The sequence below is a fragment of the Poromitra crassiceps genome (genome assembly GCF_964638095.1).
Source record: "Poromitra crassiceps genome assembly, chromosome: 21".
Lineage (NCBI taxonomy): Eukaryota > Metazoa > Chordata > Actinopteri > Beryciformes > Melamphaidae > Poromitra > Poromitra crassiceps.
In genome coordinates this window covers 12,115,503-12,142,389 of record NC_139638.1, presented here as the reverse complement: position 1 = coordinate 12,142,389, position 26,887 = coordinate 12,115,503, and the positions used below count along the sequence as shown (strand labels likewise).

The following is a 26,887-nucleotide window of genomic DNA, read 5'->3' as shown; positions in this document are numbered from 1 at the left end:
GGTAATGACACACTTGACACAAATGCAAACGAATGCAGTACAAAAAATTGCAATGTTTATTGTTTCACTTTTGACAAATCAAATAATAATAATAATATAATTCCGGTAGCCGTGCGGACCTGATGGCCCTTTGAGTCTCGAGCTCTCCAACAGCGTCCCACTAATTACATACATTTCAATCATTTAAACACCAAGCACATTCGTCTGGCATCCTATTTATGAGCTGCAAGTTAACGATGACTCCGAAGGGTATGAAAACTCTGAAAGACGAAGATATTCAGTCAATCGCCGAAGTGGTGAGAACCTTGCTACGTGAGGAGCTAGATGCTACCATGCAGCAGTGTAATCGCAAGCAGGTATCCAGCAGGCTTGATACCATGCAATCAGAGCTAGCAACAGTGACCACAAGGATCCTTTCAGCTGAAGGGGAACTGGCTACGCTGAAAACCAGCACCAAGAAAGACTCCTCTTTCCTTTCTACCGTTCAAGAAAAGCTGGTGGGTTTTGAGTTTACGGGCTACCAGAGGACACGGAGAAGGACGCTCCAGTGCAATTTCTGGAGTCGATGATTCCAACTTGGTTTCCTGCCCTGAAGCAACTACACCCAGAGATTGAGCGAGCCCACAGGATTTACAGAGCTGGTGGCCCCCCGAAAGATGGAGAACGACCCCGAGCTTTCATATTTTGCTGTCTTCGTTTCGCCACATGGCAGCCATCCTCGGCGAGGAAACATCCCCCCTCTATCGGTAACCGGGTGCTTCGGTTTGCCGCTGACTTCAGTGACTATACCGGTAATCGCCGCAGATCTTTCTCACGAGCCATGGCATTTGCACGTGAAAAGGGGACTGATTATTTTCTTCTATATCCAGCTACCTTCAAAATCAGACTGGGACAGGACACCCACCTCTTCTCCTCACCAGCGGAGGCGGAGCACTTTTTGGAGTGGCGCTACTCAGCGAGACACATCGTAGCCCTGGAGGATACAACAGCGGATGGACCCACTCCACCGATAGATTACTGGCGGAGGCGGAGCGTTTTTGGAACATGGCTCTTCACCTAGACACGTCAATGCCCTGGAGGGGGTTGTGGTGGATGAACGTACGCGCCTCAGCCTCGCCAATGCCCAACCGTCCAACTAGCCTCTTAAACACCTAGCTTTGTTTAGCTGCTAGCCGGCCAGTTGCTGCTACAGTCCTTGTTGAGGCTTGGGCAGGCCTCCAGTTTTGTCCTGTCTCCCTGCTGCTGCTGTGGCAGGGAGGTGGGAGGAGCAGGGGACATGCTGGCTCCAGGCAGGTCTCACCCCCTTCAAGTAATTCTGAAGACTGAAAAAGACACTACTCTTGACAGTTTTGTTGAACTGGGAAGGATTTTAACAAAGGGTTCTCATTGGCCCATCACGTGTCTTTGGTGATGGTTCTGGCCAATAATAGTGTTTTGGAGTTGAAATGGGCTCAACCCACTCTCGAGTTTCAGTCCCAAGGGGCATTGCCCTCTATCGTTGCAACGGCCTAAAAACTGCACTTAGTGCCAGGCGCAGCGCAGATTAGTGGGTGTGGACCAGCGCACTCGATATTTTGATGTCGGCGCTACATGCGGCCTTAAGCATTATAACCACGCCTTTTAAGTGTAAAATTATGCACAATCTGCTCATTGGAGAAGTGCAGTAAACAAATCACAAGCTTCCCTTTTAAGCTCCAATTCCACGGAGCGATCCAGTCTGGTCAGAAAAGCCGACCAAAGCGCTCTGAGCTCCCCCCCCTCCCTTTCATCCCCGTCTGTCTCCATATATATTATTCCATATTATTATTAGGGATGGGGCCGATCCGATCCAATATCGGTATCGGGTGCCGATATTGGCACTAATTCACGGATCGGATTGGATTGAGAGAAAAAAATCCGATCCAATTTTATTTTATTTTTTTCCCCTTCTTTGCCTTATATATTTTCTTAATTTTGTCTGCTTTTTGCAAGGTATATATATATATTTTTTTTTAAATTGGCCAAATCTTTGCCTATACTGTATATTCAAGAAAAATATTGGTATCGGCATAATATCGGTATCGGCAGATATCCAAATTCAGGTATCGGAATCGGATCGGAAGTGAAAAAAGTGGATCGGTGCATCCCTAATTATTATGCTTCTCAAACCAATCTCACTGCAGTTTAAATACTGCAAGCATGTAAATACGCTACACTATAGCAAGATCAAAGTGAAAAGAATGTTCTAAACGCATTGGCTAGAAAAATATAGCCTATCCCTATGTGGCCTATGTCATGATGAGATTAGATTGGTGAAAGTTTGTCCAGATTAGAATGATATCATTTTCTCTCTACCTTTTCTTCTCCAGTGCTGCAGATGATGCACATAAATATAGCCTACATTATGTAAAGTAATTGCATAAATGTGTTTTTATTGTAAAAGTAAATGTGAAGTAAGCCAAGTCTTATGGAGCAGACATCACAGTAGGACATCACAGTAGAACCGTGTTACGGCTGTCACTCATTTAAACCACGTTAAATCTGCGAGGGATATATATACCCCCTGGATTACATATATGTTTCACATAGGGTTGTGTTTGGATTTCTGTTTTACATATATGTTTCACATAGGGTTGTGTTTGGATTTCTGTTTTATTTTGGCCAATATTGAAATGTTCGAGAATTGCATGTTGTGTGAACAGAAACATTATTTCTATCTACCACTTTAGGCAATTTAGGCTGATTTGGTTGATATTTCTTGTTGAAATGTATTAGCCTCAATGCATGCTGGGAGATTTCACATGTGGCTCAACAGCCTCTGAATGACAGGGGCTCAAAACTATGATATAACAACTTTTTTTCCATCTGTCTTTGTGCCTGTCTGACGCGCGAGAGAGAGGGGGAGAGAGAGAGAGAGGGGGGGAGAAAGTGTGAGATCGGCAGAGGAGAGCTGTGGGGAGAGAGTGTGAGATCGGCAGAGGAGAGCTGTGACAGGGGCTCATGCCTGTCTGACGCGTGAGGGAGAGGGAGAGAGAGAGAGAGAGAGAGAGGGGGAGAGAGTGTGAAATCAGCAGAGGAGAGCTGTGCGTAAATACGCACAGTAATATCCGTGGCGCACTGAATAAGGCCTGGTTTTGAAAAGCGCTAAGCGCTAAATTAACGCCAGGGGGGAAGATAAGATTAGGCCGGTATTTAAGGCCGAAACGCCCATTCTGGCCTATTCTGGCACTGCGCCACGCCTCTAAGGCGTAAAGCGCATTTCGGGGCCTAAAACCATGTTGCCGAGGCAGGCGCAAGGCGCGTTTTTTTGCGTTTAATGCCAGTTTTTGCGCCTAAGGCCAGTGGGAAGATAGGGCCCATTGTCTCTATTTTGTTTACCATCTGGCTCTGGGACAATGCTTGACCAAAGATAACCATTATGAACTTTTACAACAGACTACACTTGCTTTGAAGCTGGTCGAGGTGTCACCCCCTGCTGTCTTCAAGGAGTGACTGTTCTGTGGAGACAGTCATAAAATGATCAGGAATGTAGAGGTTTCAGGCTAGAGAGGAAAGCATGTTAAGTCATGGAATGTTCAGTTCACATATTGTCACTCATTATGTACAGCCCAATCGGTGTAGCACAACAGGCCAGGGCAAGCTCGTTTCAATACCTGAATAACTGGAACCGGAACTCAACTCGCCCGGCCATGCCCCATTATTAGGAGCGCTATTATCCCAATTTTCTTCCACAATGCTGACCAATTGTCATGAAAATTGAAAGTCTGTCTTGAGAGATTAGTATTAATTGAACACATTTGTTCCCAACAGAGCTCTCTGTAAGTGGCTGGAATCTCTTACATTGAAGTATTCCTTATATGTATGTTAGTATTCCTTTTGTTATGAGAGTTAATAATAATAATAATAATACATGGGACTTATATAATGCTTTTCAAGGACTCAAAGATGCTTTACACTATACACTAAACACAAGCATGGGGGGACTCGAGAAGGTGGCGGAGAAGAGATGGGTCTTGAGGCGGGATTGAAAGTCGAGTTCAGTTGTTGACTAATGTATATTTTAAGATTGAATCAACATATTGTTGAATGTGATAAATCAGACATGTACAGAATCTTTTTTCTCAAAAGGTTTGTCTATATTTTGGGGGACTGAGAGAGAAAGGAGAGAGGGTGACAATTTCACCCATCACATATCTCCTTATCTTTTTCTCTCTCTCTCCCAGGGATATGATAGCTACGGGCTGTGAGGATAAAAATGTCCGTGTCTACTACCTGGCCACCAGCTCAGAGCAGCCTCTCAAGGTGTTCACTGGTCACCTAGCTAAAGTATTCCACGTCCGCTGGTCTCCACTCCGAGAGGGAATACTGTGCTCTGGTTCAGACGATGGGTGAGTATAGTCACAAAGAGGTAGATATTAAAGGTATGTATATTTCCTTAGATTAAATGAAATTATAATTGGAAACTAGGTCGCTCAGTAGCAAATAATAATACTATGTGCAGATTAGAAAGTGTGCTGTACAAACTGATTTACTGTACAGTATAGCTTAATCCAGAGCACAGCAGTATGTGCATTAATGGGAACATTTGTGAGTGAAGAGAGAAACTTTCCCTGAACTTCTATATCTTGTTAACCAATGGGTGGGCGGGGGCGTCCGGGTAGTGTAGCGGTAGATTCCCTGCCTACCAACACGAGGGTCACAGGTTTGCGCCCCCATGTTACCTCCGGCTTGGTCGGGCATCCATATAGGCACGGTTGGGATTGGCTGTGTCTGCGGGTGGGAAGCCAGATTGAGGGTATGTGTCCTGGTCGCTGCACTAGCGCCCCCTCTGGTCGGTCGTGGCGCCTGATCAGGGTGGAAGGGAACTGGTTGGGAATAGCGGGATCCTGCCACGTGCTACGTCCTGCCAGTGAAGCTCCCGCTGTCAGGTGAAAAGAAGCGTCTGGCAACTGCGCATGTGTCAGAGGAAGCATGGTGCTAGTCTACGGCTCTCCCCAGATCGGCAGAGGGTGGAGCAGTGACCGGGGCAGCAGGGGGAATATAAATACATAAATAAAAAACAACGGGTGGGCTTCTGGTTTGTCATGTGACCACATCCTCTGTTCCTGTATGGCTCAAACTATGTGTTAGTAAAAAGTTTGCGTTTTCTCTGCTTGTTCAGCCATGGCGAAATCTCATTGTATCTCTTTGTTGATGTTGTCCTTTGTCATGATCTTATGTCTCCGTTTCTGTGCAGTACTGTTCATATATGGGACTATACCCAGGATGCATGTATTCATGTCTCTTATGTCTCTCCGGTTCTGTTCAGTACTGTTCGCATATGGGACTATACCCAGGATGCATGTATTAATGTTTCTTATGTCTCTCCGGTTCTGTTCAGTACTGTTCATATATGGTACTATACCCAGGATGCATGTATTAATGTTTCTTATGTCTCTCCGGTTCTGTTCAGTACTGTTCGTATATGGGACTATACCCAGGATGCATGTATTAATGTTTCTTATGTCTCTCCGGTTCTGTTCAGTACTGTTCATATATGGTACTATACCCAGGATGCATGTATTAATGTTTCTTATGTCTCTCCGGTTCTGTTCAGTACTGTTCGTATATGGGACTATACCCAGGATGCATGTATTAATGTTTCTTATGTCTCTCCAGTTCTGTTCAGTACTGTTCGTATATGGGACTATACCCAGGATGCATGTATTAATGTTTCTTATGTCTCTCCGGTTGTGTTCAGTACTGTTCGTATATGGGACTATACCCAGGATGCATGTATCAATGTTTTGAGTGGGCATACAGCTCCAGTCAGAGGCTTGTTGTGGAACACAGAGGTGCCTTACCTCCTCACCTCAGGTACATTTAAAGCATAAAACATCACATTTTCAACATGTTCCCCCTTCATGTTTTTTTTCCCTCGAGCTTACAACAAGCATGTGCCATTAAATGCCTACTACTGTAATTTGTAAAATCAATTTTTAAGGGCAGATTTTTTTTTTTATCTTGTGAAGACAAGTGCATTTTTTCCCCTATTGTAAATTATATTCATGAGACTGTTAGTTATATGGGATCCATTGTTGTAATGAAATGTATTATACTATGTTACATTGAATTGTAATATCTTATATGGTGTTGAATTTTAGGTTTGCACTATTAGTGTTGTAATGCATGGAACTGTATGATATTGATAGTGTATGATATATGACATACAGTATATTATGATATTGTATGCTTTTGTAGGTTCTTGGGATTATACGATCAGAGTGTGGGATACAAGGGATGGAACATGTCTAGACACAGTCTACGACCATGGAGCTGATGTCTATGGTAAGACTGTAACATATGTAGAACAATTCTCCTGTGACTGGCCTGTGTGTATTTAGTAACACCAATTAACTTTCATTATGGGCTCATAAGTTGCTATAGTCATTCATGGTGCTTTCTCACTGGGAGCGATTGCTTTCATTCCCTGCCGAGTACGATTGCCCCCCTCCCCTCTCCTCTGCTAGTCAGCTTTCACATTATAAAATGTATTCCGCGCTTGCTTGCAGAGTACACTTGCGTCATCACCTAGGCCTGGAATGTATCCTCACCCGTGTGTTGTCTATGTGGTTCGGTACGTTTGGCGTTTACATTCGCAGGTTTTCCGTCCCCGGGCACGTCCAAGCGTTCGCAGACCACCTTTTCAAGTGGACCCTGTCACGGTTTGCTGTTCCGCACCCGGGTACGGAACACAACGTTCACACTCATGAAACGAACCGCACCTGGGGTCAATTTGGGGACAAGTGTGCTCAGAAACGTCCCGGGTCCCCAACACCTTTAGTCATACACATCTAAATTATTGATGTTTCCTAATGATGCTTTATAGCTGTTTTCCTGTTGTACTGAGGGCCTTGCACTGGTCACACACATTGTCTGATACATCAAGTCACTTAAGCCTCACACCCTGCAACATTTCTCTATAACATCTTGCACTACAACTTTGCCATTTTCTCACACAAAGAGAATGGAATGGCAAGTAAATTTACATGGCTAATTGTGTGAGTTAATTGGGTGGGACATGAGGCTTGTTTACATGTACAATTGCAAGTTGATTGGGGTTTCTAAAGTGTGTGATGGAATCTATGCACATTTTGTGCAATGTATATTAGGGCTGCTCGATTATGGCAAAAATCATAATCACGATTATTTTGATTGATATTGAGATCGCGATTATTTAACACGATTACTCATTGACATTGAGAACATCATGAATTTATTGAACATCTTTTTAACATTGGATGTCTTTGGATTTTAGATATAATTGAAAATAAATAAATAAGTGAAAATAAATAATGAAAGTGCAAAGATTTAGAAATAAAATAAAAACCAAAATAAATATACAGTGTAGGCCTACTATGTTGCAGTGAACTGCCACAACCAACTGCAACTATTAATCTACATTCAATATGTTGGTAAACATCTGAACTAGTAGTCCTTAAACCTCACACTAGCCAAAATAGTGTCCAGAAAATGACGTGTGATCTGTGATCAATCAGTGAAAACGGTATTTATTTACCGTTGTTTAATTAAGTAGAATGAAAACAGTCGGGACATTTGTTGCAGACAGCAAATTAGTGCTTTCATATTTCATCAAAACTAACCAAATGAGAACGCTATTGAGTAACATTCGTTTACATTACATTAAATTACTCATTTGGCAGATGCTTTTATCCAAAGCGACTTACAATAACATGTTTAGGTTCATAATAGTGCGGCTATTGTTAATGTTTATCTGTGAGCTCGTTAGCTGTTGAATATGCGGTCGCATTGTAAAGAGTGTCCTGAATCGATGACTGTGTTGTGGTGGCAGGAGTAACTAGATGGGGCTTTGTCTTTTTGTTCGTTTAGCGTTTATTGCTTGGTCATAGACAACTTTGTGAGTGGATTTCAAGTGATTAAACAAAGAGGGAGAGCGGTCGTCTTGCGGGGTGCAGCCGCGACCGCGCATATCTTACATACTGTGTTTGGTTTGTTCCAAGTCTGACTCGGCGAAAATAGTGTTTCCACAACGCATACGTTATTTTACCTCTCTTCTCGACCAGCGGCTCTCTTTCTGTGACTTCTGTCATCTTATTCTTGTGCTAACAAGGAAATAGGCGGGGAGGAGAAACGTGCCGTGGCTCTTCACCATGACAGGCATTCACAACTCGAGCTGAAACAAAACGGTGTGCTTTGGGCTTTGGGGGAGGGGCCGAGCAAAGGAAGGGGTGCGCTTGATTTACAACACAAGACAGAACGAGAGTGACAAGAGCCGCAAAATCGTTTCATGTCGATTATCTTGTTTTCATAATCGTGGAAAGCCCAAATCGTAATCATGATTAAAATTCGATTAATCGCCCAGCCCTAATGTATATGTATTTTGATAATAAAAAAATACTATATCACAATCGCACCATTGTGACGAAAAGAGAGCTGAGCCAGAAGGCAAAGCTCTCGATCTACCGGTCCATCTTTGTTCCTACCCTCAACTATGGTCATGAAGGATGGGTCATGATCGAAAGAACAAGATTGCGGATACAAGCACCAAAATGGGTGGCTGGCATCTCCTTTAGGAATAAGGTGAGAAGCTCATTCGATCGTGAGGGTCTCGGAGTAGAGCCGCTGCTCCTTTGCATAGAAATAAGCCAGTTGACGTGGTTCAGGCATCTGGTAAGGATGCCACCTGGTCGCCTCCCGAGGGAGGTGCTCCAAGCACGTTCAGCTGGGAGGAGATCACGGGGCAGACCGAGGGCTAGGTGGAGAGATTATGGGCCCTATCTTCGCAAAAGCGGTAATCTAGCGCTTGTGTGTGTTTAACACCGGGCGCAGCACAAATTGGAGGCGTGCCCAAGCACACTGCTATCCTCCCTGCCCCGCAAAATGCCTGTGCGCTCCCCGCTAAAGCAGAAAATGGGTGTGCTTATGGGAAGATTTATGCAGGCCACACTGATTGTTTTGACTGACTTACATCAATCAAACCAATCATATTGCCTCTCTCACTCCCTTTATACCGTTTGCGGGTGGGGAGAACCCAACACATATTCATCATAAAATTAAAAAAAATCACCTCATAATTTTCACATAAATCACCCAAATAGTTATTTTTCAATGTACACTTAACGGAATATCAAACAGGTGTTGTCTATTAATTTTAAGAATGGTATTTAACTGTTTCTGCAAATGAATTTGAATTAATTTGCGCAGTGCATGCTGTAATCTCCATGCATAATTTGGACATCTCAACACCATCGCATCATATACCAATAACACTTTATCAAATGAAATACTCTGGTTAATCTATTTTGTTAAACTTTTATCCTTCCAAAATCATTCATCAAAAATAGTTTGCCCTTAAACCTGCTGCTTGCTTCGCTCCCCTGGTCAGCGCAGCATCTTCCCCTATGCTTGCTCTCTCTCCCTCTTTCACTCACACACACATACACACCACACCACATAAGGGTGGAAGTGAGAATGCTGTCTGAAAAAAATTGATATTCAATTCTCAATTCTCGAATGAATTGTTGGACTGTTGCGGAGAACAGGCGATATACCGTAACAACATGAAAGCATGGAAAACATTATGGTAGTAACACACACACACACACACACACAAACACACACATTGTTCCCATTGTATTTGAGCCGCGCCGACATGAATTGCACACTTTCCCCCCTTTCTTTTAAGAAAGGGGGACGGCACGGTGGCTCAGTGGTTAACACTGTTGCCTCACAGCAAGAAGGTCCCGGGTTCGAACCCCGGTCCGTCCCAGGTCCTTTCTGTGTGGAGTTTGCATGTTCTCCCCGTGTCCGTGTGGGTTTTCTCCGGGTGCTCCGGTTTCCTCCCACGATCAAAGAAAGACATGTATGTTAGGGTTAATACTCCTGTCAGTGCCCCTGGCCAAGGTACTGGCAAAAAGAACTGGAGTTGGTCCCCGGGCGCTGCACAGTGGCTGCCCACTGCTCATAGTTCTAGGAAGGTTCCTAGTAGAGGATGGGTCAAATGCAGAGGATGAATTTCCCCCAAGGGGATAAATAAAGGATAACTTAACTTAACTTTTCATAATGTCCTAAAACAAAAATTGGTTGGGTTGGTCTGACAACACGGGCGTCTTTTCTTTTCTTTTCTTTTCTTTTCTTTTCTTTTCTTTTCTTTTCTTCTCTTCTCTTCTCTATTCTCCCCTCCTCCTGGTTAAAGGAATTCAGTGGTTTGTGGGTTGGGTTGGGTTAGATATTTTTGGACTGTTGAGAAGTCCAAAAAAGTGTGTGTCCTGGACGCAGGCAAAGATACTGGTTCACTCTTGGTCAGCGGAGCCTTATTTTTGTGCTTAGAGGTGCTTATCAGAAGTCTTAGCGAAAAGTCTTAGCATAACACAAGCATTTTGCGGGGACACACTCACATTGCGTTGGCGCACAGACCCCAACGCAAAACTGGATGATATCATGGCCGTTGCGCAATTTGACAATTGCACGAGGCGGACCATGGCATAAGACGCATGGAAGATAGCATAAGACACGCATTACGGTGCACAAACCGGCCGGCAAGAGCAAAAAGCAAATATCGCTTGTACGAAGATAGGGCCCATATATCTCCATGCTGGCCTGGAAACGCCTCGGGATTCCCCAGTCAGAGCTGGCTAATAAGGCCAGGGAAAGGACTGTTTGGGGTCCCCTGCTGGATCTGCTACCTCCACGACCCCATCCTGGATAAGAGGTTGAAGATGGATGGATGGATGGAAATAGTATATCAATACGGATATTAAAGGATATGATTTTTCGCAATAATAATGTGCTCCTCCATCTCCCTGTAGGGCAGTGTTCCCAAACTGGGGTACGTACCCCTAGGGGTATGTGGATGTACTACAGGGGGTACTTAAAAGAAAGGGGGGAAATGAAAACATGTAAGAATAAATCAGGAAAATAAATTAAATTTTAAAATAAATCTGCTCAGGAGGCACTAATTGCAACTATTTCACTCCATTTCTTATATTGTAATGTTATATTATTCAAACGGTGGGTTATCATCCATTCATTGCTATATATATGCTAAAGTTTTATCTTCTCTTGCCGTTTTCTAAGCAAAATGTAGTCAGGTAAAGGGGGTACTTGGATTCAGAAGTCAGAGAAAGGGGTACTGAAGCCCAAAAAGTTTGAGAACCACTGATTGGGGATGGGGGAGTGAAAGTAAGTAAGTAAGTTTTATTTGACAATTTTTTAAAGCACACATAATACTGTTTCACAGAAGACAGACATTATGAGAACACACACAAAAAACTGCAGAGGATAAAAACACAACAAAGCCACAGGCTTTTTCTATTGTGGTCCTCTGGGGGAAAAGGAAGGGGGATGGCTGACAGGATTGTCAGGTGCAAATACAATACTTACGACTCACAATACATAAATACAAACCTACATATAGCAATTAACATAAAATACATAGTTATCAAATACAATACACATTCTCGCCCTGATACAGTACCTACCTATTCTACGAGAGTGGATGCCAACCATTTTTTAATAGCCGTTTTAAAACTGCTCTGTGCCTCAATAAGTTTCAGTGATGCCGGAACTTTGTTCCATTCAATGGCAGCAGAGTACAGAAAAGTGTACTTACCTACTAGAGTCCTAAATTTGAAAAGTCTGTTGTGCTGCCTCTGGTGCCATAGCTGTGGATGTCCCTAAAACGGTTAAAGTAGTTGTAAAGATATTTGGGAGTGGTTCCCATACGGTAGGGGAATCACCCCCCTTGCTGCTCTATCATCATTATTTCATCTACTTATCCAACTCTCTCTCTCTGTGTCTCTAGGTTTAACATGTCATCCGAGCCGTCCATTCACCATGGCCAGCTGTAGCAGAGACAGCACAGTTCGTCTATGGTCTCTCACACCTCTCATTTCTCCACTGCTGCTCAACATCCTTACTGACCAGCCATGGGACAAGGTCATAGGAAACACTGGTAAGGACATTCTATTATATTCTATTCTATTCTATTCTATTCTATTCTATTCTATTATATGCTATGCTGTTCTATTCTATTCTATTCTATTCCTGAGCCTTATTTAACTAGGCAGATTGTCTCTCCAGACAGAGCTATGGTTCCTGGCGCGCCCCCTCTGCTCTGTGGTAAAGTGTCCAGAGACATCAAACAGGAGTTGGACAAACTGAGTTCAGACATCAGGGTCAAGAAGCTACGCTGGTTTTCTGAGTGCTTTTCGGTAACTACATTTCAAACACTCTTTTATCATTAGAGAGCAAATGCCAATAGATTGGCCATCATTATCATTAGTGGTGTTATCTATATCTATCTACACTACACTAATGCCGGCACTGTCTGTCTCTTTCTCTATCCTTCGCATATCTCGAGAACCTTTGGTGTGATCGACTTGAAACTCAGGGAGTGCACTTAGTGGGAGTGGACTGAGTGCAGAGCACTGTTTTTGTGCAATGTGGACGCGAAACACGTTCAATAATATATTTGTGTTCAATTCTGCCCCACCCGCATTAACAACGAAATGAGCGTTCCCTCAGTCACAGCTCTGGAGGTGGGCGGAGCGACCAGGGCACAGCAGCAGTCTCTCAGAGGAGAGGTCAAGTATGCCGACTCGAGCACCTATAGCAAGGAAATCATGCTGTAGCCTATCATCTCTAAATCTAAAGTAGTTCTCTAAATAAATCATAAATAATAATCTCTACATGTTGGCTGCTCTAAACACTGCGGTGAGTGACTGTAAGTGGTTCAGAGCAAGGCTGACTGTACTGTATGGCTGGCTTGGCTGCCTGGCGTTTCATTTCTTAAAACACTACTGGACATGCTATGATCATATCATTCCATGAGTTTTTCCAAATGTATGCTTCAAAAGCTCATGTTATCAGAATTCCAACACATGAAGTTTGAAAAATGGATGTTTGCATTTTTCTACTTGAAACACACACCTGCAATTTGCAAAAAGGGCGGCTGTAGCTCAGGAGGTAGAGCGGGTCGTCCACTAATCCCTTTGGATAAAAGAGGTCGGTGGTTCGATTCTCGGCTCCTCCAGTCTGCATGTCGAAGCAAGGGAGCTGGAAGGTGGGTGCTGAGGGTACTGCAGCACCCCCTGGTGGCAAGAGATGGGATTTTAGAAATTGTTGGATTTGGCTGTCTTGTGTTTATACCAACAAAATGCATTAAAAAACAGTTTGTGCTTCCCAGCTCTAATCTTATTTCATACACTCTCTCTTCAAAAGTGTTTGATTTTCATCATAATCTGGTTTTCCATAATAATAAGTTCAGTGTTTATGCCTATGTTGCTGTCTGTTGTAGTGTAAAAACGACTAAAGGGAGAGCAGGTGCTTACATGAAAGTGAGTGAGAAAAGGAGAAGATACTGAATAATTACATCACAACAGTCTAATCCTAATGTTTTTTTGTTTTCTTGAATATATATATATTTTTTACAGTTGTGTGTTAATACATAGACAATGTGAGACAAAGAGGGAAAGAAAACAAAATCATAAAAACCATGGAAATTAGACAGTGACAACAACAAAAACAAGACAAATCAAGACAAAAGAAAACAGGAGGCTACCAGACATATTATGCCTTTTTTTAGATATGCGGTATCTTTTCAAAAGTCTAATCCTAATGTTAATTTAAAATTAAATATTCTTCTAAATATGGATGAAAGTCCAAAAAACGTTGAATTTTCTTCGACGCTGCCCGCACAGCACCCCCTACTTAATAATAGTTCCAGCGCGGCTGTGTCGAAGTGTCCTTGGGCAAGACACTGAACCCTAAATTGCTCCCGTTGGTGCACCCTGCGTGGTAACCTGCCGCCATCGGTGTGTGAATGGGTGAATGTACCTACTGACTGTAAAGCGCTTTGGATAAAAGCGCTATATAAATGCAGGCCATTTACCAGTTACCATTTGTATTGCAGGTGTGTATATATAAGGCTATATATAAGGCTGCAGCAGGCAGCAGGTGATAGACAGATAAAGTCTCTCGCTCCTTTTCCCATTTCACGTTTTCACGCCGGACGTTTCAAAGAAATCTTTGGGCTGTGAGAGTGTTGACTGATCTGTGGGCTGTGACAGTGTTGACTGATCATTGTGGATGGAGCAGACAGTAGCATGAGAGGAAGCAGCCTGCGTATGTTCCCAATTCATGAACATACATCTATATTTGACATTGTTATTCATGCTATTTCCTTTATATTCTAAGATTGGCTATAGCCTACTGTTATGGAAATTAATTTCTCACTCCTCATCCCGCATAAACAACATTTTCAGCCAATAAGAAAACGATGACCAATTATTTGATTGAAGCCAGGAGTCGGGAAGTTGTCTTAAAATAATGTATTAGCCATAACATATACTCTTGTAAACTTCATTACAGGAGGACTGCGATCTTCTCAGTATACATGATGTATGGAATACAGAAGGTCATAGAATGCAGTGAAGATTCGACAGTTGTCATGTAGCTCTTATACAGTAGGCTGAGAGGTGAGAGAAGAGCAGGGAGGGATGAGCTGAAGCACACACGACAGCACATTGTGTGGTGTGTGTGTTTCTGTGTGTGTGTGGCAGCAAGGTCAGCCACGTGTGACATGACATGTTGCTGTGGGCAGAGGGTGAAATCTGCTTGTAGCCCCCGTTCACACAGTACGCCAAAGCAACCCTCAACCGAAGCTCTACCTACGCTGAACCCACAAGTTTAATTTAGGCGTCCTTGTTAACAGGCGAAGCCGTTCACACCACCTGCGCGCATGCCAATGCTGACGCCTTGCCGAAGCCACGCTCACGCCACGCTGAAGCAAACGCCAATTTTCCAAGCATGAAGCCGCGCCGCCGCAGGCATGAAGTCAATGGGAGTTGTGGGCGGCTTCAAGGCGCTGAGAGGAAAAGACAAGGCTTCTTGTGTGAACAACAAGGCGTATGTTCAGCTTGTGCCTGCTTCAAGCTTCAGTTCTACTTACGTTCGGCGTCCTGTGTGAACAAGGGCTTGTATGCAGAAGCAACAGATACGCTGTCTGTAGATGGTGTCTGCCTATTTCCTGTCCATATGACGTGCATTTATCTAATAACTCATACCAATAATTATATGTATGCAATTATAGCTTTATTGAATTATGTAATGACTTAAATTCTATAACACCTACTGAACTTCTTTTGGCAGTGTGCCTGTAATTAATAGTAGACTGCAAATAAAATGTAAATAATAATAATAATAATAATAATAATAATAATAAAATGCGGTGATGACGGTAATGACTCATGAGGTAATGATTTTGGGACAGTTCCCGGGACAATGGTGAAAAAAAGGTAGTTTCAAGCCCTCGGCTCATAGTCTCTTTTCTGATCAATTCCATTATTTGTTTTGTTCTCATCCAGGTACATTCTTCTGTTATCTCACATCACTAAACCATCTCACAGGACACCTAAAGAAGGAGTTTGCAGTCATCTGACTACAAACTCCTTCTTTAGGGCTTATAAGTATTGTCTTGGCTGAACATCACTCCAACATTAATGTTAGGAAATTCCCCTTAACAGTTTAGTGTGTGTGTGTGTGTGCGTGTGTGTGTGTGTGTGTGTGTGTGTGTGTGTGTGTGTGTGTGTGTGTGTGTGTGTGTGTGTGTGTGTGTGTGTGTGTCTGCATGCGCCTGTGTCTGTGTTTACACTCCACCAGCCTCCAGGCGGCAGTAGTAACATGTGGGACGGTGTCAGTAATCAACGGACATGACGACTCACTGCTGCCACCCAGCTACAGCAAGGGAGTCATGCACATGAAACACCTGCTGAGATTCAAAACGGTAAGTCACTCTGATTCCCCGAGGCTCTGTTAGAAATGTAGGGGATGGTATGTGAAGAAGCTTCTCATCTACCCTCATCATCCATTGGGATCCCGGCTGAGCCAGTCACATTTGCCGCATAGCAATGACCCCTCTATTTCAGGCGTTCCCAACCTTTTTTGGCTTGTGACCCCACTTTGACGCTAGAGACCCCAGACATTTTGGTACAACATAATATAATATAATATAATTATATAATATAATCAGTGACAGCATCACTGACATAATCAGTGACATCATCAAGATGTCACATGTAACAGTACTTTGACTTTTTTCTCAGAATTCTGATTTTTGATCTGAGAATTCTGACTTTAATCTCAGAATTCTGACATTAAACTCAGAATTCTGACTTTAATCTCAGAATTCTGACATTAAACTCAGAATTCTGACTTTTTTCTCAGAATTCTACCATTAAAATCAGAATGCGCAGCTCCAAATTGACAGCTGCGAGGGGGAGGATACCACATGACGGCCGCAAGAAGGGTCGCAGGCGGAAACTCTATAGCGTGGGGCAGTCGGTAGAGCCCTAAGAGTTTTGTACACAATTAAAAGATCTTAACTTAATTCTAAAGGAGGGGCTTAGGGTACAGGCTTCAGACATCTCACCCTAAGTGACGCAACTTCAATCTTTTGCACAGCATCAGTCTTCCCAACCTGTGGTACCTTCCATGAGTCCCTGTCACAAGTAATAAATACTGGTAATTAGGGATGTCACAATATATCGTCCCACAATATATCGCAATATCAAAACGTGACAATATGTATCGTTGAGATGAAATCTCATATCGCGAGAAAAAGAAGCTGAACATGGTGGCACTGATCTGCATCTGATTGCATGCTCGCTCTCCTTTTCATTGCTTTGTTTGAACAGACGAGGGACGTTACAGACACGGAGGATGAAAATGGTGAAATTACTCAAATTAGCATGGAGGATGCCCCCTCAACTTACAAATCGATCGCAAAAAAGTATTGTTAAAATATCGTATCGTATCATTATCGTGAACCCAATATCGTGTATCCTATCGTATCGTGAACTGAGTGTATCGTGACACCCCTACTGGTAATACATAATAATAAAAAGTGCTCTGAGAATGCATTATTTGGCCTCCGTACTGTTTACGTTCAGATGTGGGCCAGAAACATTTTTGAGATTTTCAAGTGGGGCAGAAAAGGTTGTGCACCTCTGCTCTAGAAATTACATGGCTTGGATGAAAAATCACCCAGCAGTGTGTTTTTACATCACACCCCAAACACACCTGAAGCGTATGCGACACTGAAGCAATGCCTCGCGGAGGCAGTTTCAATTTGGCATCCTTGTTAACAGGGGAGACTGATCACACCAGCTGGTCTCATATCCTGCAGTGACAGTTTCGGCGTTGCATCTATTTTTGACGCGTGACACGAGCAGCCGTGTGCAGCCAGGCATGAAGTAAGTACAAGTTGTGACCGGCGTGGAGCAAAACAGAGCAAGGCACGGAGCAAAACAGAGTGAGGCACGCAGCAAAACAGAGCGAGGCACAGAGCAAAACAGAGCGAGGCACGCAGCAAAACAGAGCGAGGCACGGAGCAAAACAGAGCGAGGCACGCAGCAAAACAGAGCGAGGCACGGAGCAAAACAGAGCGAGGCACGGAGCAAAACAGAGCGAGGCACGCAGCAAAACAGAGCGAGGCACGGAGCAAAACAGAGCGAGGCACGCAGCAAAACAGAGCGAGGCACGCAGCAAAACAGAGCGAGGCACGGAGCAAAACAGAGCGAGGCACGCAGCAAAACAGAGCGAGGCACAGAGCAAAACAGAGCGAGGCATGGAGCAAAACAGAGCGAGGCACGCAGCAAAACAGAGCGAGGCACGCAGCAAAACAGAGCGAGGCACGCAGCAAAACAGAGCGAGGCACGGAGCAAAACAGAGCGAGGCACAGAGCAAAACAGAGCGAGGCACGGAGCAGAACAGAGCAAGGCACGGAGCAAAACAGAGCGCTTCTGGTGTGAATGGCCAGGCTTCTACTCAACCCTTCCTTGACGGGCTGCTTCGGAGACGCTTCTGGTGTGTCCCAGCCGTCTCTCATGCCTGTCTGTAGAATAGATGCCCGCTGTACACAGCACAGAATCACAGAAGTAGCTTGTAGAAGATCTCTCATTTAGGGCAGTTATCTCATTGACTATCTTCATAGACTACATGAATATGAATGATTCATTTGTTCTATTCTATTCTCTTGTAGTCTGAGGCCCAAGAACTTACTATAGTGAAGATGTCTAAGTTTGGCGGAGGTATTGGAGCTCCCAGTGCAGAGGAGAGGCTGAAAGAGGCAGCAGAAATCCATCTGAGACTGGGACAGATCCAACGATACTGTGAATTAATGGTGGAGCTGGGACAGGTAGGTGTGTGCATGTGTAATTTTACCCCTCTCTCATCTCGCATGTGTCCTAATATCTAACAGCCCAAATACAAACTAGTGAGGTTTCTGACCAAATTTCAATCAGGAAGGCCGCCATATTCACGTTACCTGATCAGCCCGTGACATCAGTCAATAATAATAATAATAATTCATTTATTTTATATAGCGCTTTTTCCAGACCCAAAGACGCTTTACAGAGAACAAGAGACAAGCAACAGGGAACAGAAACAGACAACAGATACAGGTAACAGGCAACAGTTACAGGGAACAGATACAAATGACAGTGGCGGTTCAGGGCAAGGTAGTATGGAGAAGCAGAGGGGGGGAAGATAACAGGAGGGAGGAAGAGGGGGGGGGATGGGGGGGCGGAGGGTGATGGTTTGGAGGAGGTGGTCAGGGGTAGGGGAGGTTGTAAGCTTGGGAGAACAGGTAGGTTTTAAGTCGGGTTTTGAAAGTGGGGAGTGAGGGAGAGTCTCGGACGGTCTGGGGGAGGGAGTTCCAAAGTCGGGGTGCGGCACGGGAGAAAGCACGGTCACCGAAGGTTTTGAGTCTGGATGGGGGGATGATGAGGCTGGCAGTAGAAGAGGAACGGAGTGTACGGGAGGGGCGATGGGGGATGAGGAGGTCAGTCAGGTAGGGGGGGGGGCTAGGCTGTGGAGGGCTTTGAAGGTGAGGAGGAGTAATTTGAAGTCGATGCGTTGCTTAACGGGGAGCCAGTGGAGAGAGTGGAGGACAGGGGTGATGTGATCACGGGACCGGGTGTGAGTGAGCAGGCGGGCAGCTGAGTTTTGGACCATCTGGAGTCTATGGAGGGAACGGGAGGTGATGCCAGTGAGGAGGGAGTTGCAATAGTCCAGGCGGGAGGAGATGAAGGCATGGATGAGGGATTGAGCAGCAGGGGGGGAGAGGCAGTGTCTGACTTTGGCGATGTTACGGAGATGAAAATATGAGGTTTTGACAACGGAGCTGACATGGGGATCAAAGGAGAGGGTGGGGTCCAGGATGAAACCAAGGTTGCGTGCCAGGGGGGAGGGGGTGATGGTGGAGTCGTCAATGGTGAGGGTGATGGGTCCGGTTTTATTGAGGGTGGATTTGGTGCCAATGAGGAGGAGTTCAGTTTTATCGCTATTGAGTTGGAGGAAGTTGTGGGTTAGCCAGGTTTTTATTGCGGATATGCAGTTTTCGATGTGGGTGAGGGGTGGGTTCTGGAGGGATTTGGTGGTGATGTAGAGCTGAGTGTCGTCGGCGTAGCAGTGGAAGTCCAGGTTGAATTGGCGGATGATGAGACCAAGGGGGAGTATATAACAGAGGAAGAGCAGGGGGCCGAGGACTGAGCCCTGGGGGACCCCCTGCTAAACAGAGGAGAGGGTGGAGGAATGACCGGAGAGGGAGATGAATTGTTGTCTGTCGGTGAGGTATGAGGTGAGCCAGTCCAGTGCGGTGCCCTCAACACCCAGTTGGCGCAGCCTTTGGAGGAGGATGGAGTGGTTCACAGTGTCAAAGGCTGCGCTCAGATCAAGTAGAACTAGGATGCTGAGGGCACCGGAGTCAGCGGAGGTGAGGAGGTCATTGATGACTTTGGAGAGGGTGGTTTCGGTGCTGTGGTAGGGACGGAAGCCAGACTGTAGGGGTTCGTAGAGGTTGTGGGAGTGAAGGTGGGAGTGAAGTTGGGTGGCGACGATGCGCTCGAGGGTTTTGGAGAGGAATGGTAGGTTGGAGATGGGGCGGTAGTTGAAGAGGTTAGCAGGGTCGAGGGTGGGTTTTTTGAGGATGGGGGTGACAGCGGCGAGTTTGTAGACAGAGGGGACGTGACCTTGGGAGAGTGACTGATTGAAAAGGGCAGTGAGGTGGGGGATGAGGGCGGGGAGGCAAGCCTTGGTCAGGGGGGTGGGGAGGGGGTCGAGGGAGCAGGTGGTAGACTTGGAGGCGGTGATAATGTCGGTGATGAGGGAGGAGTCAACAGGGGAGAAGGCAGCGAGGGAGGGGGGAGGTCAGGGGGAGGGAAGGTGATAGTGGGGGGAGGAGGGGCAGAGGGGTTGGCGATGGAGGCAGTCAGGGAGGAGTGGATTCTGGAGATTTTGCTGTTGAAGGCGTGGAGAAATGAGTTGCAGAGTTCAGGGAGGGAGAGTGTGTTATTGTCCGGGGGTTGGAGGAGCTTTTTGACAGTGGAGAAGAGAGTGCGGGGGTTCCTGTTGGTGGTGTTGATGAGGGTGGAGAAGTGGGCAGATTTGGCGGCTAGGAGTGCATCACGGTAGGAGGAGAGGTGCTGTTTGAGGAGTTCCGCGTCAAGCCCAAGCATGACGTCAGTTGTCGTCAGTTCATCCCGTGCAGTATGACGTCAGTTGTGACGTCAGTCATCGTCAGTTTATCCTAGTATATATAGTGAGGGTTCTACGTCACCCTCCACTCTGGCGGATCATAGCAGCAGTTGGCCTCATGGCAGCTCGGGGGACGAGCCATCCTCCGAAGCTGCCGTTTCACTATTCTATTTTTCACTATTCTTTCGCTGCTTCTATCCTGTTCTTAAGTCGCCATTAATTCATGGGTTCACTCAGCGTTGACTTTCACTGTCAGCATGTCGGGATTGGGAGATGAGCAGGATGGAAGAACGGGCAGGAGGAAATAGAGCAGTTCGTGGATGAAGACGAGTATTTTTGACGATGATAGCCTACTCTGTTCCTGCTCGGGAACGCTGGCATTCATTCGTTTCCGCGGCTGAGAGGCTCTCAGCTGGCAGACCCGAGCAACGGCCCAGGACACATCTCAGATGGTCACGAGGAGACTGAAGAAGGGCCCAGAAGCAGGAAGCAGAAAAGGAGGCGACCCGGCCTCCCGTGGACGCACAAGGGCGAGGAAAGGAAGTGAGCCGCACACCGCTCCTCAATTAATTTATTAATATCGGTTCGGGTTTGAATTTACAGGCCTGTTAAACAGCAATAAAACACAAAAAACAAGCAGCAAATGTATTTATTATAGTGAATGAACTCTTCACAATCTTTGCGACCCGGACAGGTTGTTATATTCCGTCCTATAGACACGTTTCCTGGGCACTTCCGGTTTGCTTCCGGACTCGGCCGCGAGATGTATTTCTCTTCCGGTCTTTGTGAATACAAAGAAGCGTAACGTACTAGCGTAGTAGCCATAGTGACCGCCGAAAAAATGCAAACTTGGGATCATTCTCCGAGTCTCCTGTCTAACGAAAGAGTGTCTATCCCACAACCGTTGACAGTGGACACATGAGAAGATAATATGTGTAAATGTCCGAACGTAACTACAGGCAGGATTATAGCGTATTTTGAGGAATCAATGGAGGTGGACGGCAACGCGATGAACAATCTCAAAAGCTCCGAAGCGTCAGCCAGACTAACGTTAGGTAAGGTTGCAGTCCTCTCCTCTGTCACAGTCAGTCAGACTAACGTTAGGCTACAGTCCTCTCCTCTGTCACAGTCAGTCAGACTAATGTTAGGTTACAGTGACAGTACTCTCCTCTCTCACAGTCAGACTAACGTTAGGTTACAGTCCTCTCCTCTCTCACAGTCAGCCAGACTAACATTAGGTTACTGTCCTCTCCTCTGTCACAGTCAGTCAGACTAACATTAGGTTACAGTCCTCTCCTCTGTCACAGTCAGCCAGACTAACGTTAGGTCTCTCTCCATTCAAAAACAACACAGTTTGCCTTTGTAACCAGGGCACGAAGGCCCGGACAAATAGTATGCAGACAACGCCACTCTGGGAATTTCACCCAGAGAATATCACATCAATGAGTCAAAGAGAATACCCAACATCAGGTTTCATAAAAGGAATGGAGCAGAGACGTGCATTTCCAGGTTCAACAAAATATGTTTTTATTTATTTTGTTGTTCAGATGACCTGCCAATTAAATGTTTCAAATCAGCTGCAGATTTGTTCAGGCAACATGCCAAGTAAATGTTTCATAAGCAGCTGCAAGAGAAGAGTAGAATTAAAACAATTTCTTTATTATAAATCAGATTAAAAATGATCAAAATAGACTAAAATTACCAGTACAGCAGGGGGTGCCAATGGAGTCCACAGGTGGAAGGGGGGGTGAGTGAGGGGGAAGAGGGTCAGGGGATTGCACCACCACCAATAAACCAATAAGGCACACTCACTGCAAAGCAAAACACAGGTTAGAACGCAAAACAAAACACCACAAATTATAACATGCACTAAGGGGACCCAGGATAAGCCCACACCCAGTGACCAACCACCTGCAGAACCATGGCGCCCTCCATGCTGTAACTGGCAAGATGAAATCTCTAAAATAATGATCAATTGGGTTAAACAAAATAAACAATCAAAATCAAATAAACAAACAACTGAAAAGAACAAAAACTACAGGACAAAAACAGCAATTGCAGAGCCTCTCCTCCACCAAGTGCAGCAGTCTAAGCCATGTGGAAGGCCACCCAATCGTCAGGCCCCTTATTCCATGGCCTACGAGCTACGGAAACCAAACCACATTCATGGTGCTGCACGAGGTGCATGGAGACTGGCTCATGTCCGGCTCATGTCACAGTAGCTCCTAACAAGACAGACATACAGTTAGTCATTACTACTAATAATAAATTAAAACCAAGGACATTACAGGCAGTCGCCGTACCTTCATTCACTACAGTAGCACGCACCAGTCGGTGCCGCACGTCTCCCTGCGCTGCCACTGTGTGAAGAAAGATCCGCCCGCCACACGCCTGCAAAATGTCAAACATTAACACCAGCCCACACATCTCAAAAGAAATACATTCTTAAAAGCACATACCATATGATCTGGTTCTCCCTCCCTCAGCAACATCAAGCAAGCCTGCCATTGTCAAGCCATGTCTCCCTTTTAAATGGGCTGGTTGATTAGTGTTAAGGTGGCTCACCTGTGTGGCTCACCTAACGAGGGATCATTAGGGGTGTGGCAGAACTGCAGGGGAAGCCTAAGCCTACCCCACTACAATCTACCCCCCCAACTTCTATCGGTGTCCCACCGATAAAACAAAAACAGGGACATAAGGAAATCAATTCCAGGTCCTAAACAGCAAAAAGATCCTATTACCAGACCCAGGGAACCAAGAGGTTGCAGCAAGCTCCTGAGCAGGTTTTCCTTCAGTCCAAAGATGTATCACTAGGTCCCACTCTTGATCCTCCAGACCCATGGCAGAAGTCCAGAGCGCGATGCAGAATCTTCCCCAGAAGAGGTCGCTCTTCTGAGTGGAATCCCAGGCCAACTGCTGTTTTTGTCCTTCATTCACTACAGTAGCACGCACCAGTCGGTGCCGCACGTCTCCCTGCGCTGCCACTGTGTGAAGAAAGATCCGCCCGCCACACGCCTGCAAAATGTCAAACATTAACACCAGCCCACACATCTCAAAAGAAATACATTCTTAAAAGCACATACCATATGATCTGGTTCTCCCTCCCTCAGCAACATCAAGCAAGCCTGCCATTGTCAAGCCATGTCTCCCTTTTAAATGGGCTGGTTGATTAGTGTTAAGGTGGCTCACCTGTGTGGCTCACCTAACGAGGGATCATTAGGGGTGTGGCAGAACTGCAGGGGAAGCCTAAGCCTACCCCACTACACCTTGATCACTGCAAAACATGACATGCCGTGTGTAGCCTCCACACAATGGGGCTACACACGGTAAATCATGGTAAATACGCAGCACAATACCTGCCGTGGTAAACAGAAGAAGACTGGGATATTAACTTTAAGGCGACTCACTTCTAGACTTTAATGAAATTGTATTCACTTACTATCTGCTCAGTGGATTACCATTTTACAATTTTGGAGCCGAAATTGTAACATAGCAACGTTGGTCCACAAACGTTGCTATTTTAACTTTTTTTTTTTTTTTTTTTTTTTTTTTTACCTTTATTTATACAGGGGGAGTCTCACTGAGAGCAATGCTCTCTTTTTCAGGAGTGCCCTGTTCACATTCACACACACATTCATACCTGGAAGCTGACTAGTACAACCACAGTCTGATCTGCTGGCCACTGATCAACTCCACTGGAGCAACTTAATTAATTAAACTTAATTAATAACGTTAGATGTGTTTAACAGAGCTGTATATCGGGTCTAGCAGCTGATCAGCAGCTCAGACAGCCTCAAACACGAGGTGATTGACAGCTCTATAATTAGCAAAATATCAGTGGGTGCATTTTATTTTGCCGACTTTCTGAAAATTAGATTAAAAGTTGCAATACATTTGGATGGAAACCCAGTCACACAATCTAGTTGCTGCAACTTGAGATGGTATTGGATATGCATCGTGTGCTGATGCTCAAAACACTGTCGATCCAACCACTCTTTCAGGCGTTTCTGTGTATTGTGACAGCCACGCACTGCACAATGTGTTCCAGAATAACCCATTGTTAATAACGTCTGCTAACGTTAGTGTAGCTGTTGTTAGCGATCGTTGTAAAAAAGTTCGGATATTTCGGCTGCTGCCTTCTGATATATCCAACTCGCATTCAGAACGGTCTCAATAGCCTACTTCTCATCATGGGAATATTTGCTTTACTTTTAACTGAGGGGCAGAGGTAGGAGCGTTAGCCTCAAGTACTTGTCATGCATGCCATTTGCTAAATAAAGTCTCTTGTTAAACTTTACCGACCGGTCTCGCATGATTGAAATACAAACATGTGTCCTAATATCTAACAGCCCAAATACAAACAAATGCAAGTCAAGTCAAGTCAAGTCAAGTTTATTTGTATAGCACATTTCATACACAGAGGCAATTCAAAGTGCTTCACATAAAATGGTTGACAGGAAAATAAAAGAAAAGAAGAGAGTAAAATGGACATTTAAAAGCATCACAACAAAACTTTAAAAAAAGAGTATAAAAAGTGCATTAAGCAACTTCATTAAGCACATAGAATGGTTGACAGGAAAATAAACAAAAAGAAGAAATAAAATGGACATTTAAAAGTATCACAACAAAACTTTAAAAAAAGAGTATAAAAAGTGCAATAAGCAACAGGCGCAGCAGTTGCAGAAAGAGCTAAAACTTATAGAGGACTCATTGGGTTTGCATAGTAGCTGTCAGCAGTTAAAAGCGACGGTAAACATAAAAGTCTTTAGTCTATTTTTAAAAGTAAGTAAGGTTGGGGCAGATCTGAGGTTTTCAGGCAATTTGTTCCAGCTAGCAGAAGCATAGTGGGTAAATGCAGCCTTCCCGTGATTTGATTTGATCCTAGGGACAGTTAATAAGCTGGACCCTGTTGACCTAAGAGTTCTAGACGGTTCGTAGCGTGGGAGCAATTCAGCTATGTATTTTGGGCCTAGGCCATTAAGTGATTTATAGACTAATAACAGTATTTTAAAATCTATTCTCTGACACACTGGCAACCAGTGTAAGGACTTAAGAACTGGAGTGATATGATCAGCTTTCTTAGTCTTCGTTAGAACTCTAGCAGCAGCATTCTGAATGAGTTGAAGTTGCCTAAGTTCTTTTTTGGAGACACCAGAAAAAAGGCTATTGCAGTAGTCTAACCTACTATAAATGGAGGCGTGAATTAGTTTTTCTAGATCCTGTCTGGACATGTATCCCCTAATTCTTGCTATATTTTTAAGATGATAAAAAGCTGATTTTCTAATTGACTTAATGTGGGAGTTAAAGTTGAGATCGGAATCAATAATAACTCCAAGATTTTTGACTTGATCCTTAGGCTTCAGGGATAGAGACTCAAGGCGTACAGTGATTTTAAGCCTTTGTTCTTTGGGGCCAAACACGATCACCTCAGTTTTGTCTTTGTTTAGCTGTAGGAAATTCTGGCACATCCAGTTATTTATTTGATCAATGCACTGGCACAATGATTCTATGGGGGCATAGTCAGCTGAGGAAAGAGTTATATACAACTGAGTGTCGTCTGCATAGTTATGATAGGCTACTTTGTTTTTTTGCATAATTAGGCCTAGAGGGAGCATATAAAGGTTGAGGAGAACGGGCCCCATAATGGATCCTTGAGGCATCCCACAAGTCATCCTAGTTAGGTCAGATGTGTAATTGCCAATGGAGATGAAGTACTTGCTGTCTTGAAGATAGGACTTGAACCACTGGAGGACCGTACCCGATAGCCCAACCCAGTTTTCCAGTCTGTCCAATAAAATTGAGTGGTCAACAGTGTCAAATGCAGCGCTAAGATCCAGTAGCACTAGAATTGAATTTTTGCCTGAGTCTGTGTTCATTCTGATGTCATTTATGACTTTGCAAACATGTTTTCTTGTTTGTGCATACGTCTAACAGCATTTCAGACAACTGGGAAACCTGCAGGCGTGCAAATGGGAAGGATAGTCCTGTTAATCTGAACCTGTCTAGTCTGTTGTTATTGGACATGCTTACTATTGTCCATAACAAAAATAATTACAATGGATTAGTTATGCACATCCAGGAACCATTCCAGGCAGGTGCTGGATCCAGAAGCAATGTAATAGCTAAGAAAGAAAGTATGCAATGCATGTGTAGTGGGGTAGGCTTAGGCTTCCCCTGCAGTTCTGCCACACCCCTAATGATCCCTCGTTAGGTGAGCCACACAGGTGAGCCACCTTAACACTAATCAACCAGCCCATTTAAAAGGGAGACATGGCTTGACAATGGCAGGCTTGCTTGATGTTGCTGAGGGAGGGAGAACCAGATCATATGGCGTGTGGCGGGCGGATCTTTC

At 44.7% G+C, this 26,887-nt stretch overlaps 1 protein-coding gene across 1 annotated transcript in view; it reads left to right on the top strand.

Moving 5' to 3' along the window:
- Nucleotides 1-26,887, top strand: part of LOC310795251 (WD repeat-containing protein 17-like) — a gene marked incomplete at both ends in the record, with an annotated part of 124,543 nt that overhangs the window by 50,655 nt on the left and 47,001 nt on the right. Inside the window, 8 exon segments of the mRNA XM_083657311.1 lie at nt 4,203-4,367; nt 5,720-5,835; nt 6,220-6,306; nt 11,804-11,953; nt 12,082-12,212; nt 15,661-15,689; nt 15,691-15,784; nt 18,041-18,196. Coding sequence (XP_083513437.1) covers nt 4,203-4,367; nt 5,720-5,835; nt 6,220-6,306; nt 11,804-11,953; nt 12,082-12,212; nt 15,661-15,689; nt 15,691-15,784; nt 18,041-18,196 — 928 coding nt within the window.